General features: G+C 39.0%; 1 protein-coding gene across 1 annotated transcript in view; it reads left to right on the top strand.

The window, feature by feature from the left end:
* EPHA3 (EPH receptor A3) overlaps window positions 1–16,903 on the top strand; it is a 349,426-nt gene extending 332,523 nt beyond the window's left edge. Inside the window, exons 16-17 of the mRNA XM_075854459.1 lie at window positions 5,904–6,059; window positions 13,986–16,903. Coding sequence (XP_075710574.1) covers window positions 5,904–6,059; window positions 13,986–14,091 — 262 coding nt within the window. The 3' untranslated portion in view covers window positions 14,092–16,903. The remainder of the gene's footprint in view (window positions 1–5,903; window positions 6,060–13,985) is intronic.
* The last annotated feature ends 203 nt before the right edge of the window (window positions 16,904–17,106 follow it).

Genomic DNA, 17,106 nt, shown 5'->3' with positions numbered 1-17,106 from the left:
CCAAGCTCAGTACATATATACAGCACCAGAACAAAGCTCAGAACATATATACATTACCAGAACAAAGCTCAGTACATAAATAAAACACCAGAACCAAGCTCAGTACAAATACATTTCAGTACAGAGATCATTTGCAAAGTCAGGTTAGCAGCTTTCAGTATGACCTGAACAATGGTAATGATATACTGGGAGTGGATAACACAAATAGTACCCTCCATCATCTGTACAGATCATACAGTAATAATAAGGCTTTGTTCACACCTGCGTCGGGGTTCCGTTCGTGGGTTCCGCCAGACCTTTCCATCAGGGGAACCCAGGAATGGAAACTGAACGGAAACCATAGCTTTCCATTTGCATTACCATTGATTTCAATGGTAATGCTTCCGTTGCTAATGGTTTCCGTTTGTCTCCGTTCCGCAAGGTTTCAGTTTTTTGGTGGAATGAAAAGACTAGTCGACTGTATTTACCTTTAATCTATCACATCTAAGTAACTCAGAGACACACGGGATCCACTGACACTAAACCCCTCAGTCCTGCGGACCTGACGGGGTCAAGATCAAGTGTAAGATACTGCTGCTCTGTATACAGGATACAAAGCAGCTGTATCTCAAAAAAGTAAAAACTAATTATAAAGTTGCACAAAACACACTGACTGACATTCTATAAAAATAAAAAAATCCCTTTCAAATGTGTACATAGCCTTTAATGCAAACAATCACATTGTAACAACCATTGTCCAGTAAAACACGTACAGCATGCAGTTTTACCAAAAGTCGGTGCAGTTTTCAAATGATTGTTAATGTCTGCAAAAAACTGCATGGAAATTAACAATCATTTTGAAGCTGCGCTGACTTGTGGGAATGCAGCTTGTTGGCATGGTTTGCAGCTGTATCGTTGGAAGACAGCAGCTACTATATGTATATTCTGTACGGGCATGTTCACACAAGGCGGATACGTTCTGTAAAAGCTATATACCGCACCTGTGGTGCAAGTTTTTCGGCCAGGGATGGCCGCTGCAGAAAAACGTAGCAGAATTTTTTCTTTTATACTTACCATGCCGACGCTTTCCTCCGGCATCCTGCAGCCCTGGGATGACGTTTCATCCCATGTTGACCGCTGCAGCCTGCAGCGGTCACATGAGATGGAACGTCATCACAGGAAGCCGGCCCGGACGAAGAAACCGAATTCTGGGTAAGTATAAGATTTAAAAAAATTCTGAGTTGCATTTTTTTTGCAGCTTTTCCGCCGCAAGAAAAACACAACATCTTCTATTTGTTATGGGTTTTACTTCCCCATTGAATTAAATACGGAAAACCAGAAACAAATAAGCAGCGTTTACGCAAATACAAATGACATGCCGCACCGCAGATCAATTTCTGAGCGTTTTTTCCGCAGCATGTGGAAGAGATTTGTTCAAATTTGTCCACATGTAACGGAATTGCTGCATATTTTCCGCCCGGAATTGCGGACAGAAAATAAGCAGCAGAATACAGTAGTAGCTAAGTGGGTGACATTTAACAGATCTCATCCACACGCTGTGGAAATTTGCCGTCCAGAAATTGACCTGCAGTGCGTGTTTTTCGTACCATATCATTCCGGCTGTGGGAAGTGGACTGAATTTGTAATGGCAGGAAGGAGGTGAAGGGAAAGTGAGCCCTAATCTACCCACCGCCCTGTCCCTGCCTACTTGCAACGACCCGCCCTAGGCGACGGGGTACAACTGGGCGGCGGTCCCTACGCTGTCTAAGTGCACGGGAGAACAAACAGGGAACACGCAAGGGAAGGGGCAGTAGCCCACGGAACGCCGCGAGGAAACGGAGCGGTGAATGAGTTGTCAGGACCAGGATGAAGTGGAGTATACCCAAGAGAGCACGGAGGAGGAAGCAAGCCGGAGGCAAAGCAAAGCGGGTTAAGCAGAACAGCAGCAAGGCAGAAGCACGGCAGAAGCAGGCTGGAGCAAGCAGCAGTGGGGCCAGGAATCCAAAAGAATTACAAGCACTGAGGAGGAGAACACAGCAGGTAATAAAGGACAGGGGGCGGAGCTAACTCCGACTGACCAGGCCGCGATAGGCTCTCCCACTCCTGAGCCTGCCACCCTGCTTGGTGGGAGATGGTGTCAGTCGAACAGGTCTGGCCTCAGGTGTGGATTGATTAATCCCAGGAGTATACCTAGATGTAGTACCTGGCAGATCCCTAACAGAATTGCTGCGTTTTTCAGAGGAGATCTCACCATCTCCCAGCACTGTGAAAAATGCAGTAAAATACGCACCAGTTTCTGTGTTTTTTCCGCAGCTGAATTCCTGCTAGTTTCTGCGGAATTGCTACAGGAGTTTTCTGCAACAATTCCGTTACGTGTGGAGAAGCCCTTGTGCTGCGGATTTTCCACAACGAAATCCGTTGGCAAAATCTGTAGTATTTAAACTACGAGTGAAATAAATACAACAGTTATAGCATTCTGCACTCACACACTTTATTTACATGTACACATCGCACACAAAATATATATATATATATATATATATATATATATATATATATACATATATATATACATATATATATATATATATATATATATATATATATTGTAGCAGTGCAGCTACTGGGCAGTGTATCAGGTTTTAAGCAACCAGGGAGAATGTACAGCAGAGAGGGTTTTCTCTGCTGTTGCTTGGGTGTAAAGCCTGGAATAGGGCCTGGTTTGCTGGAGTGTGAAGAAGGGTGGGCTTCCACTCCATACAGATAGTCCGTGTCTTGGGCTGTCTGATGAGCTTAGTTAGGCTTCACCTGAGACGGCTCTTTAATTCAGGGGTGTGCAGTTCACACAGGGCTCTCAGTCTGGGGAAGACAGGCATGCTAGCCTGTGAGAGTCACCACCGTGTGAGGTAAAACTGTGAAGGTTTTGAGGTGCTGGGCACAAGGCTCAGTGTCTCGTAGTGAGGGACACTGAATGTGTTAGTTAGAGGCTGGACAGCCTAGGGTTTATTTTGTATGTTTATTGTTGTAACACTGACTGTTGTGGTGAAGACAATAAAGCTAGCTGCGGCTGGTTTAAACCTTTTATTCAAGGAGTTGGAGTGAACTTTCTATGTGTGCCAACCATCTCCCCCGGGAGATGGCGATCCTGTGAGCTAAGTGGTCCCCAGGTTGTCACTATATATATATACAGGGTGGGCCATTTATATGGATACACCTAAATAAAATGGGAATGGTTGGTGATATTAACTTCCTGTTTGTGGCACATTAGTATATGGGAGGGGGGAAACTTTTCAAGCTGGGTGTTCACCATGGCGGCCATTTTGAAGTCGGACATTTTGTATCCAACTTTAGTTTTTTCAATGGGAAGAGGGTCATGTGAAACATCAAACTTATCGAGAATTTCACAAGAAAAACAATGGTGTGCTTGGTTTTAACGTTACTTTATTCTTTCATGAGTTATTTACAAGTTTCTGATCACTTGTAAAATGTGTTCAAAGTGCTGCCCATTGTGTTGGATTGTCAATGCAATGCTCTTCTCCCACTCTTCACACACTGATAGCAACACCGCAGAAGAAATGCCTCCTGATCTGACCCCCTTAGACTTTTATCTTTGGGGTCATCTGAAGGCAATTGTCTATGCTGTGAAGATACGAGATGTGCAGCAACTCAACTACGGATACTGGAAGCCTGTGCTAGCATTTCTTCTGCGGTGTTGCTATCAGTGTGTGAAGAGTGGGAGAAGAGGGTTGCATTGACAATCCAACACAATGGGTAGCACTTTGAACACATTTTATAAGTTGTCAGAAACTTGTAAATAACTCATGAAAGAATAAAGTAACGTTAAAACCAAGCACACCATTGTTTTTCTTGTGAAATTCTCGATAAGTTTGATGTGTCACATGACCCTCTTCCCATTGAAAAAACTAAAGTTGGATACAAAATTGCTGACTTCAAAATGGCCGCCATGGTCAACACCCAGCTTGAAAAGTTTCCCCCCTCCCATATACTAATGTGCCACAAACAGGAAGTTAATATCACCAACCATTCCCATTTTATTTAGGTGTATCGATATAAATGGCCCACCCTATATATATATATATATATATATATATATATATATACACACACACACACACACACACACACACGTACACAACACACACGTACACAACACACACAAATATATATACACACACACATGTACACATCACATACACTATATATAAATATATATATACACATATACATATCACACACCCTATATATACACATGTACACATCACACACACTATATAAACAGGTACACATCAAAACACTATAAATACATGTACACATCTCAGACACACAAGAATATGCACATTACATGCACACATCATATACATGCACATAAGCACATTATACACATATAAAGTACACATTGTATACACACATGCACTTACTTTTTATGTAGGATATTTGGGAAGGGAGTTCAGCAGCTTGATGGGGTGAGAGCCTTCACTCCAGAATTTCTCCTGCTCACAGCCCGACACAGTCTCCCCTCCCCGTCCCTCACTTCCCGACTGGTAACAGCAGCAGATGGAAAGGTTGTGTGAAGAGTAGGGAAAGGGGGTGGAGGGGAGATTTTAAAGTAGCACGGGGAGTTTTAGTAAGATAGCAGCACAGACAACAGCTGCTATTACATGGAAGTCGGACAGCAGTTCTTAGTTGCTGTGCCGCCCCCTTACAAATGCTGTACCCTGCCGCCTGAGGCCAGAAGCTCACCTCAAATCATGGCAGGTGTGGCCCTGCATCTATTGCCTCTTGCCTGGATTTGGCACTGCATTGTGCTTTCAGTTAGAAACAACTTAACACCTAATGCCAGTCAAGAACTAAAAGTTTGGTTGTGACTGCTGTTAGTCCCAATATCCCACTTAATTTTCTCATGTCATGATTACAGTAGTCTACTTTAGTATCCCACTACCGTCATATCTTGCTCTAAGGTGTCTAGGATGCTGGAGAGATATCGGAAGGTATTTGGTGGTGTCCTTGCAATGCTAATCTGTTTTGGAAGCCCCAATGCCTGTGTAATGAAGGGAAAATTTGGTAACTACTGATTTTCTTTCCTAGCCAATTATATTATATAAGCTACAAAATAGTGGCTCTGCTGAACTAACAAGTGAAATTACAAGTAACCACCTTGTTTCCTACATGTCATAGGCAGGAAAATGGTTCTACTAAACAATTCTAGATAGCACCAAACAACTTCTTATATGTGCAATAAAACAATATAGATACTCAAATAAGGAATGCAATTCCAACTATAAGCACATTTAATTTAAATACAAGTGCAACCACGGTGGCAGGGAGGGGATGTAGTGTTGGTGTACAAGGAACCAATGGGAAAGATGATATATGCATAAAATAGAAATAAAGGCAAAAACAACCATGGATTCCAAAAGCCACACAAATTTCCAAGCTAACGTTGAGGTGGAGACATAACATTCTATGAGTCTCATGTATGGTAGCTGTAGCAAACGAAAAAGTTCCTGGGAGGTACAAAAGATTATCTAAAATTGCAGAAAAGTGTCAGGTTTTGCATAGATTAATATGCATTCCCGTATTAAAGAGATACAATAAAATAAGACAACAAGCACAAATGTAATATCGCCAGCCTAACTTAAAATTGAGACAGGTAGGGCCTCCAATAACCTGGGGACGCCCAGTAAGCAACAGGTATGTAATCGGTATGTAAGTGTTTCTCATTGTTTCTTAGTGGTTTGTATGGTTTTGTTATTTTTTAACCAAAAACATACAGAAAAAAAGGGGTGCATTTTCTTGTTTGATCAATATATTTAAGGAAAAATATAGAATATATGCCAAGTATTGAACAGCCTTTATACACAACTATATGTTTCATATAATAATACTCTTCTGTTTTCTTACAGGCCATCAAATCTACTTCTAGATCAAAACAGTGTGGACTATCCCACATATCGAGCTCCAGGAGACTGGCTGGACAGCATGCAAACCGGACAGTGCAAGGATATCCTGTCAGGAGTTAGCTACAGCTCCTGCGAAACTATCGCAAAAATATCATTAGAGTAAGTTATTATAGATCAATTCTATTTATATATATATATTCCTAAAAATGCTCTATTAACATTGCTGGCAAAGTTTATAAACACCTTGTATTCAAGTTATCTCCTACCTTGATGGTAATACATTGTATAATGTATAATGTGAAAGAAACGAGTGTTGCGGGAATGATTTGGCCGAAGCTCTAATGTTATCTTCCCCCTCCATAGGATTAATAGGCACTGTCAGATCCAGTGGACTGATGCTTATATAGTAGTCTAGCCGATTGGATTGTGCAATGTATAGACAAATCACGGGTGTTAAAACTACTGGCCAAACTATTTTTGGATTCATATTGTGAACTTTACATTCTTTGGGAGGTATCTTTATTAATGAGACTGGGGTACACCATTTAGGCCCTGTTTATATAATTTTTCAGGGATTACATCAAGCATACCAGAATTTTTGATGGCAAGAATAGCGCAGTCTGCAGACTTTCAAAAGTAACGGAGCCCATCGAAAAATAGGTGTAAAACAGAATCATGGCATAAACATCTGATTGGTGGGGGACCAGCTACCAGCACCCCCACGGATCAACTGTTTCAAAGAGGCCACAGCACTATATATATATATATATATATATATATATATATATATATATACAGTGGAGGAAATAAGTATTTGATCCCTTTCTGATTTTGTAAGTTTGCCCACTGTCAAAGTCATGAACAGTCTAGAATTTTTAGGCTAGGTTAATTTTACCAGTGAGAGATAGATTATATTAAAAAAAAACAGAAAATCACATTGTCAAAATTATATATATTTATTTGCATTGTGCACAGAGAAATAAGTATTTGATCCCCTATCAACCATTAAGAGTTCAGCCTCCTCCAGACCAGTTACACGCTCCAAATCAACTTGGTGCCTGCATTAAAGACAGCTGTCTTACATGGTCACCTGTATAAAAGACTCCTGTCCACAGACTCAATTAATCAGTCTGACTCTAACCTCTACAACATGGGTAAGACCAAAGAGCTTTCTAAGGATGTCAGGGACAAGATCATAGACCTGCACAAGGCTGGAATGGGCTACAAAACCGTAAGTAAGACGCTGGGTGAGAAGGAGACAACTGTTGGTGCAATAGTAAGAAAATGGAAGACATACAAAATGACTGTCAATCGACATCGATCTGGGGCTCCATGCAAAATCTCACCTCGTGGCGTATCCTTGATCCTGAGGAAGGTGAGAGCTCAGCCGAAAACTACACGGGGGGAACTTGTTAATGATCTCAAGGCAGCTGGGACCACAGTCACCAAGAAAACCATTGGTAACACATTACGCCGTAATGGATTAAAATCCTGCAGTGCCCGCAAGGTCCCCCTGCTCAAGAAGGCACATGTACAGGCCCATCTGAAGTTTGCAAATGAACATCTGGATGATTCTGAGAGTGATTGGGAGAAGGTGCTGTGGTCAGATGAGACTAAAATTGAGCTCTTTGGCATTAACTCAACTCGCCGTGTTTGGAGGAAGAGAAATGCTGCCTATACCCAAAGAACACCGTCCCCACTGTCAAGCATGAAGGTGGAAACATTATGTTTTGGGGGTGTTTCTCTGCTAAGGGCACAGGACTACTTCACCGCATCAATGGGAGAATGGATGGAGGCATGTACCGTCAAATCCTGAGTGACAACCTCCTTCCCTCCACCAGGACATTAAAAATGGCTTGTGGCTGGGTCTTCCAGCACGATAATGACCCGAAACATACAGCCAAGGCAACAAAGGAGTGGCTCAAAAAGAAGCACATTAAGGTCATGGAGTGGCCTAGCCAGTCTCCAGACCTTAATCTCATCGAAAACTTATGGAGGGAGCTGAAGATCCGAGTTGCCAAGCGACAGCCTCGAAATCTTAATGATTTACAGATGATCTGCAAAGAGGAGTGGGCCAAAATTCCATCTAACATGTGTGCAAACCTCATCATCAACTACTAAAAACGTCTGACTGCTGTGCTTGCCAACAAGGGTTTTGCCACCAAGTATTAAGTCTTGTTTGCCAAAGGGATCAAATACTTATTTCTCTGTGCACAATGCAAATAAATATATATAATTTTGACAATGTGATTTTCTGTTTCTTTTTTAATATAATCTATCTCTCACTGGTAAAATTAACCTTGCCTAAAAATTCTAGACTGTTCATGTCCTTGACAGTGGGCAAACTTACAAAATCAGCAAGGGATCAAATACTTATTTCCTTCACTGTATAATATATATATATATATATATATATATATATATATATATATATATATATATATATATATATCATAACATTTCAATGATTTGTAACTAATTTTAGCAAATATTGTTTTATTACTAAGTCTGACTAAGTCAGCCCTGTGCATTAAAGGGGTTGTCCTGTCATAAGTAATTGATGGCTTATCCTCAGGAGAGGCTATCAATATATGATCGGTGGGGGTCCGCTCCCAACACCCCTACCGATCAGCTGTTTTGAAGGGGTTGTGCTCGTACGACCGCTGCTTCCCCTTCATTCCTTGTCTGCTCACACTATGATTTGCCAACACACTTGTAGCAGTGTTTCATAGTATTAAAGCTTTCTCCCATTCAAGTGAATGGGAGAAGGCTGTAATACGGTGAACCACCTCTACAAGTGTGTTGACAATTCACAGTATGAGCAGTGACTGCAATGAAGAGGAAGCAGCGGTCGTACGAGCACAACCCCTTCAAAACAGCTGATCGGTAGGGGTGCTGGGAGTCGGACCCCCACCGATCATATATTGATAGCCTCTCCTGAGGATAAGCCATCAATTACTTATGACAGGACAACCCCTTTAATGCACTGGGCTGACTTAGTCAGACTTAGTAATAAAACAATATTTGCTAAAATTAGTTACAAATCATTGAAATGTTATGAGTTATATAAATATATATATATATATATGTTTTTCTTTTGTTGTAAACAGATCATATAGTTTATTATATATATTTTTTATTCGCCTCTGTTCTTTATTAGCACAGTGTACACAACAATAGATTCCTTATAAAAGTACAACCTCTTATAATAAACATCCTAAACAGTGGAATCCTCTGGACTTATTATCTGTCATGTTCACATAATTAGTTTTCCATTCGCTTACACTTATGGATGAGTCTAGTATGATTAGCGTGATGACTAATCAGGGTTATATGAAGGTGTTATCAATATGTAATGAGCAGACTCTATGTCCAGGATTAGGCAGAAGATTTAAAGAATGCCTTAGGGAAGAAAGGATTTCTTGCAGTTTGAGAGCTGACAGAGTGAGCGATAGAAGAAGAATGAAGGAAAAGGCTTATTTTAGTGTCAGATGCAATGATTAATACAGAACTGCTCAACTGCCATATGAAATGAAAATTCTGCTGTTTTTGAGTAATTTCCATATAGAATACATGGCCAAGAATATGTGGACATGCCTTCTAATAATGGGTTCAGTCACACCTATGGTTAATAGATACCGAAGATTAAGTATACAGTATATGGGGTCAGACTAAAGCGCTCAGAGACCTTCCACTTGATACCATCTTTCCAACAAATTGGCTCATCAAGCTTTTGCCCTGTTAGATTTGGCTCAAGTGATGATATTGTGAAGTGGAAGGACCAACAGCTCATTTGTTAAGCTTACGATGTGACAAGTAAAAGATTTCTTGGTTGAACAACTTTTAACTGAGTTTCAAATCCCCTCAGGAAATGATGTCGATGTAGGCATTTTCTGTAAGCAGTTTCAATTATTGGGTTTCCATGCAGGAGCACACAAGCTTAACTACTTCATGACCAGGGGACAATTTACCAATATTTGTTACGTGCAGACCACTAAGACGTGTATAGTCTATCATCTCTCATCTTATTAATTAATGGCATATCCACAGGATATGCCATAAATGCCTGATAGGTGTGGGCCCCACCTCAGGGACTCATATATTGGGAAAATGAGAGTCCCGTGATCCCTGTTCAAAAATTCACGGGGTCAGCTCTCCTCTAAACCGACATGGAGACGTGCCCGTGCTTGCACGCAGCTTTTTCTATTGAACTATGTTGAAGTTATGGAAAGAACCAAGCAAGAAGTGAAGGGCTGTTATTGTGAATCGGCAAACGGAGGTCATTGGATCCCTTATTTTTCTAAAAGGGTCCCGTATATATCAGGCATTTATGGCATTCCTTGTTGATTTGTGCATAAGATGGGACTGTCCGTAAACATTAGTTACATTTCGGCCCAATCTTTCACTAGAAGATGAACCCTGCCAGAGGCGTCTGGCAGTGGCTTATTCCCCTCAACATATTGAAATGAACATGCGCACTCAGATCGACCGAGCATGCATATGGGGAAGTGTGGAGACATACCTGTCAGCTAAGTGAGTGTTTTCAGCTGTTTGATGCATATACCCAACTCTAGATCACCACGCTCATTGCCAGTGCCAGATGAAGCAGTAATAAGTCACTGGAGTAGTAGAAATGCTGGGTCACTTTGTTCCTATATAAAAAAATATAAATTCTACAGAATATAGTGACATTTTATAGAGTTGTATGCTTTCAACTTTATAGCAATATTTTGGGGAAGGTTAGTTTCTGTTGTTGCATTAGGTGTGTAAGAACTGCCTGGCTTATTAAGACTTCTGACCTCAACCCTATTAAACACCTTTGGTATGGATTTTGATGTTAACTATGAGCCAGAGTTTATAATCTAGCATCAATACCAAACATCAATAACACTCCAGTGGCTTACAGCATTCACATCCCAGCAGCCATGTTCCAAAATCTAGTGGAAAAAATTTGCAGAAGGGTGGAGGTTAGGGTTAAAACAGACCCAATATATGATAAAAGTAGCATCAATATCGCAAAGTCACAGCAAAAAACCAAGCCGTATATTAGCTATTTTGATGGAAAAATAAAACGCTTGGTCCTTAAGGCCAAAATAGTCCTGGTCGCTAAGGTGTAAAATAGTAGTTTTCAAAAATAGTAGTCACTCCCGGAACCTGCATTGGGGATGTAGATATACTGCATGACTGTTCTTGGTTTCCCTTTCTATCTGCATTGCAGTGAAGAGGGCTCCATGCAAGAATAGTATTGAATAGCTTAGAATTAAGCAGCTCCTTTATATCGAATACCAATCCACCAGTAATTGAGAGCCATGAAATTTATTAGCTCAATCCTTTACATTTAATCTATTTTACAATAGGAAACTGCTTTTATGGTGACAGTGGGCCCTCTTACTTTTTGGACCCCTGTGCAACTGCCGTAGAGATTGTTGTTTAAAGCAGACTATAAAAATAACCAAGGCTATGAAATACAGTAAATCTTAAGGTTCTTTTACACTGCCAATTTTGGCCGGTGCAACGAGCACTGATCAAGGAGATAGTTCGTTGATCAGCACTCGATCAAGCTATGTATGGGGACGAGCGCTCATTACTCCAATTGCTCATCCCCATACATTTCTATAATGTCGGCTGGACATCTACCTGTTTACACAGGGAGATGTGCTGCCGACAACTATAATATTTTGCACATTTAAAACTATGTGATCAGCTGATGAACGAGTGTTTTGAGCAATTATCAGGAAGGCGCTAATTTGCCCGATAATTGGCCAGTGTAAAAGGGCCTTTAGAAGCCATGGGGAATTTCAATTTCTTTTTGTAGCCCTGCTGTAGATTCTCATAACTCCTGTAGACAATGAAAACAATTCTACTAATAATATTGTACAGTATTAGGATATTGCAATCAAAGCAGATCCCTGATGTAATAAAAATGCATAATCTTTATGAGGTTTTGCAGACTGTAATTTGGGATTATTGTTGGTTATTTTGCTGATTTGAGAACTTTGAGGCACAATATGTTGCTTAAAGCAGCTGTTAATAGGCCATGTACCCTTTCATGAACTGTGTGTAAAAGGCACAATTAAGGCTAGGAAATAATGCTGCATGCAGACATTTTTACAGTATGACGTAGTGCTACAGAAAATAGAAAAATCCACACTCTGTCATTTCTACTATGACAAAATAGGGAAAACTGAACTCGAAAGGGTTGGAATCTCCAGAGTTAATGAAAACATAACGTTATTGTGGACCGCTAACAAGAATAATTATCTGAAGAGTTTTTAAGTAAATTACTATGTAAAACTCTTCCTGTCTAAATCAGTATCTCATTAAAGTGTAATCTCACTAAACACGCATGGCATTGATGAGAGATTACCAAGGCTTTCCTGAGATGGCTTTTTATTTGGTATTACCTACAAGTAGAATGACTAAAGTGTTTTCTAAACTTATTCTACTTAGGCTACACAGTATGAGGCCTCATGCATTCATCTGTGTTACACCGATTAAAGTCTGAGTTTTACGGAGCCATAATATAGCATCCATAGCAGTGGCCGGCTTTGTCTTTAAAAAACGGAGCCAAAAACTGCATCAAAACTGTGTAAGTGATCCTGGCCTTATGGAGAAATTCTACCGTAGGCACTTTATGGTATATATATATATATATATATATATATATATATATATATATATATGTATATATATAATCTGTATCCCTACTGTATACCATAGTAGACAATGGCACTACTGTAAACTGACTAAACTGACAAATGCCTAGTCAGCCCCCTTAACACTTTCAGATTTTATTGTGTAACACATTAAACTACAGTGTATTTATTTAGAAATGTATAACTATTCACCTCCTTGAAGTCAGTGTTTAGTAGTGGTACTGGTAGCAGCAATTCTTCTCTTGAGTCTGTGAGTATATATATTTTTATTGTTATACATGAGCATGTTCAGCTTGATTTCTAAAATATTGTTTAAATAAAGCTTAAAATCAATGTAAACTCCCCACCCACCCAGATTAATTGACCTGGTTACCACCAATAAGGAGGTCCCACACCATCTTGCTGTGTCATAGACCAACTGGTAATCTGTAAAGAAATAAATCTCAATACTCTGCCAGTGCAGGTTTAAGAAGGGGCCTGTAAGGAGAAGCTGGGGACCTTCTTATCTGTGGCAACCGGGTGAGTGAGTCATGAGCACAAATGTATTTTTCAGTTTCATTTAATGCTGTAATAATAATTCACTTTATCCCTTCCATCTTCCCCTACTTCTTGCTAACCTGCCAATGTGTTGGCAAAAAGTAGGAGACAGATTGAACAGGTTATGAAAAAAGTCCTTGTGGTCGAAGTGTCTCTATGTTATTTGCTGCTTTACACATGCAGGAGATGAAGTTATGTCTTAAGTGAACCTAGTGCATTGGGTCCCTATTTTCTGCTTCATATTTTTCATTTTAGATGCATTGGGGGAATAAAGAAAAATTGGTTGTCAGTCTATGGATACGTGTACAGTGAAGTCTATGCATTTAGCATATCTGTATTAGTATGGAATACTTGTGTAAGGCCTCAAGCACACTTCAGTGAAATGCTTCAGTGTGCTATCCGTTTTTTTAACGGCTAGCACACTGACCCATTCATTTCTAGGCGGCCATGCACACTTCCATAATTTTAACGGTTCCATGCGTCCTTTCCACGAAAAATAGAACAGGTCCTACTCCTCTCCATTTTTCGCTGATCAGTCTCGTCTTTTCTATTGATTTGATCCGTTAAAACAACGGTCTGAACACAGAAGCCGTTCGTGTGTGTGGTCCGTGTTTTACGGATCCGTGATTTACGGCCATACAAATAGCAACGGATGTGTGCTTGAGGCCTTACTGAACCAACAATAAGACAAATGTCTATACAGCAGCAATCCCAAAGATCTTAGCTTTAGGACCTTATTGTTACTGCATATACATTATAAACTTTATTCAGTTTCAGAGCATAGCTGAGGGCTGGATACTAAACATTTAGACCCCCTTTAATAAAAGCAATGGAAGCTTCAATGGAGAAAAGTTATCAGTTTATTAACAAATAATATAAATGTTTTTTTCAGCGATATGAAGACAGTTGGGGTCACAATCATTGGCTCCCGAATACAGATGATGAGCGCAGTGAAACCTCAAGAACTTCACATAAAGAATGGACCTGTTAACGTGTAATAAAATACAGGAAGAAGTATTTCAAACAATGGTGCAATTATACCTAAAAACCCGAGAAGATGTGAGGAGCTTGAACTGTATGGAAACCTCACACACTCTTAAATGGGAGTAACAATGCCTTAAAATTCGAGTGAAAACTCTTCTATGTATTTGCAAGGAAGACTTCATTTCTGGTCAAATAAAGATAATGTATATGTACTGGAAGATAGCAGATATCTACCACGGACAGAAAATCAAGATCTGATCACAGGGTCAATCGAGAACATAAGCAAGATTTGCAATACACTAAGTCTGTGTTAATTTTATTTTTATGGAATTCTTAATTTTAATGTTTCTTAAATTCTAAAGTGAACCTGTCATGATAAGAGTATATGTTCACATTAAAGAAGTTTTACATTCTTCCAAAATCTGATTAATAACACAGATAGAGGTGGAGAATGGCCTGACTGCTAAAACTGCTTTCTCAATCCCTGCTGTCTGCACAGCGTCAGTACAGCTTTGAACTGAACAGGTGAGTGATATGAGACAGACTAGTTGCTAGGGACACACTACCCAACTGTGTCCCTAGCAACCAGTTTGTCTCACATTTCTCATGTTAATCAAAGCCAAATTGACACTAATGATAGAGAAAGAGTAAGAAAATTTTGTAGTACTCAAATCTTGATTTACTCTATCTCTTACTGAAAAATTATTAAGATTATGTTAGATGGAAAACCTCTTTTATGTATTTATTATTGTGTGTCCCACATTTGTTAAAAAGTGTGTATTTTGCACCAATCAAATGGGAGAGGGTAGTCGTCAAAGATTGTGCCTAATTTATTAAAAGGCGTAAGCTGTCTGACATAGAATTTCTCTTCACCCCAGCTAGGAACCCTGTACAATTGCGCCACTACTTTGCGCTTTTTTAAACTTTGCCTTTGACAAATGAGTCTTAAAGTACATTTACTGCTTGACCATGTCAACTTTTTTTTTGTCTGTTTTATTTTTTCTGGAGAAGATTTGGTGCAAATTCGGCACAATTTTAGATGCAACCTTTTAACCTGTGCAATTTCTGCCAAAATCATACATAGACTGAATAATAAATGTGGGCCAATATATTCTGTTCTAACAAAGGCACTAAAGACTATGAGCAGGTAGAAGTTATGCAGTATTAATTTTTTTCTGCTTTATATCTAACTTATGGTAAAGTCAATTATATGGAAGCTTAATCAGCATTGGAGGGCTGGTAAGTTTAAACTTGGGTTTAGAACAAGAAAACATTCCTAAAGAGGTGCAGTGTCCACTCTCCTGTCTATAGTCCGCTCTTTCTATAATCCACTTTCCCCTCTTTAGTCCAATTTTTCCTCTAAAATCCACTCTCCCCTCTATATTTTGATCTCCCTTCTTTAGTTCTCTCTCCTCTCTATAGTCCTTAATTTTCCATGCAAATGTTTGTATTTTTAACCTCTCCCCAATATAATAGATTTATTTATAATATGAATCTTCCAGTAAACAAAAAAGTAAATAGCCTAATATTTTTTGAAATTATTATATTTATGCAATTGTAGTATGACATGCCTTTCTGAGGTTCAAAATTCATTCAGAATAGCTTGATGTCCATGATTTTCACCTACTTAGATGGCAGAGGTGCCAATATTCTGCCTCCCCAGGTCTTGACTCTTTGACCCAAGTCTTTTCTTGTGGTTTCAAAGATGGCAGTTACTCGATAGATGATAGATAGATAGATAGATAGATAGATAGATAGATAGATAGATAGATAGATAGATAGATAGATAGATAGATAGATAGATAGATAGATAGATAGATAGATAGATAGATAGATAGATGACACCAAAAGGGTCGTTCTATGGACAGGCTTTCTTAGTTGTGGATATAAATCTGTTCTTTCCTCTGCCCCTAAGTCCTTGAAATTCAGTTTTGACATCTTTTGGTTCTCTATATGAGAATATAAAACCTTTCTGAATTAAGGTTTTGTCAACTAATAAACTTGAAAAAACTTATTTTGACACCACTATCTGAAGGCCTCATTCACACTTTCGTATTTTGCTCAGTATTTTGTATCAGTATTTGTAAGCCAAAACCAGGAATGTTATAAAGAGATACAGAGATCATGTATAAAGGAAAGATTTGCACCTCTTCCATGTTTATGTCCCACTCTTGGTTTTAACTCACTGGTACAAAATACTGACTAAAATAGGAACGTGTGAACGAAACCTAAGCATATATTCTCTTTCATGTCAATGGGTTGTGGGAGGAAAATACATTTTTCGGTGGGTTTTTTAAAGGGCAGTACTTATCAACTAAACATTTGAGTTCACTTGATTCAACGAGGTGTTTCGTTTTTTTTTTTGCACTGTAGCTAGAAATCAGATCAAACTGAATATGCCTCTGTAGCTATTATGGGATTATGCATACTGCCTTTAGTAGAGTCTTTATATAGAGTTAGACAATGTTCCTTAAATGTAATGGCACAGTTCCCACAAAGAATATGAGAGCAGACAAGCAGCTTCATAGCAGTGAGGGGCAATATGCCACAATTAAAATATTTTTCAAAACAAATTAATATGGAACCCCCCCTCTGGGCCTAACTGGTCTACAGGGTAAACATTTTCAAAACTGAACTTTTCATGTTACGTTCATTGCACATGGTATTGGTATGTTATTAATTTTTGAGCATTTATAGTTTTTTTTTTAATGTATTGAACATATACTGTGTATTCTTTTAAACATGACCGGTTCACTTTAACTTTTGACTTATCATTTTTAGTTCTACATGTTAAAGACCATATTTATGATAAAAATGACAACCACTTTGCAGGAAATGTGATATTTTTCAATCACTCTCTTCATTTGTAAAATGAATATTTATTTGGTATTTTGTTTCTAAAAAATATGTCTTTGTTGCTATATTTCTATTTTAATACATATTAAAATTTCAATCAGATGCTTCCAATGTAGCTTCTGTCTGAACATGTAATGAATCTTTTTAAAGTGTTAAAGCGTACCTATTGTTAT

This window comes from Rhinoderma darwinii, chromosome 2, assembly GCF_050947455.1.
Source record: "Rhinoderma darwinii isolate aRhiDar2 chromosome 2, aRhiDar2.hap1, whole genome shotgun sequence".
NCBI lineage: Eukaryota > Metazoa > Chordata > Amphibia > Anura > Rhinodermatidae > Rhinoderma > Rhinoderma darwinii.
This window is presented reverse-complemented; position numbering and strand designations above follow the sequence as displayed.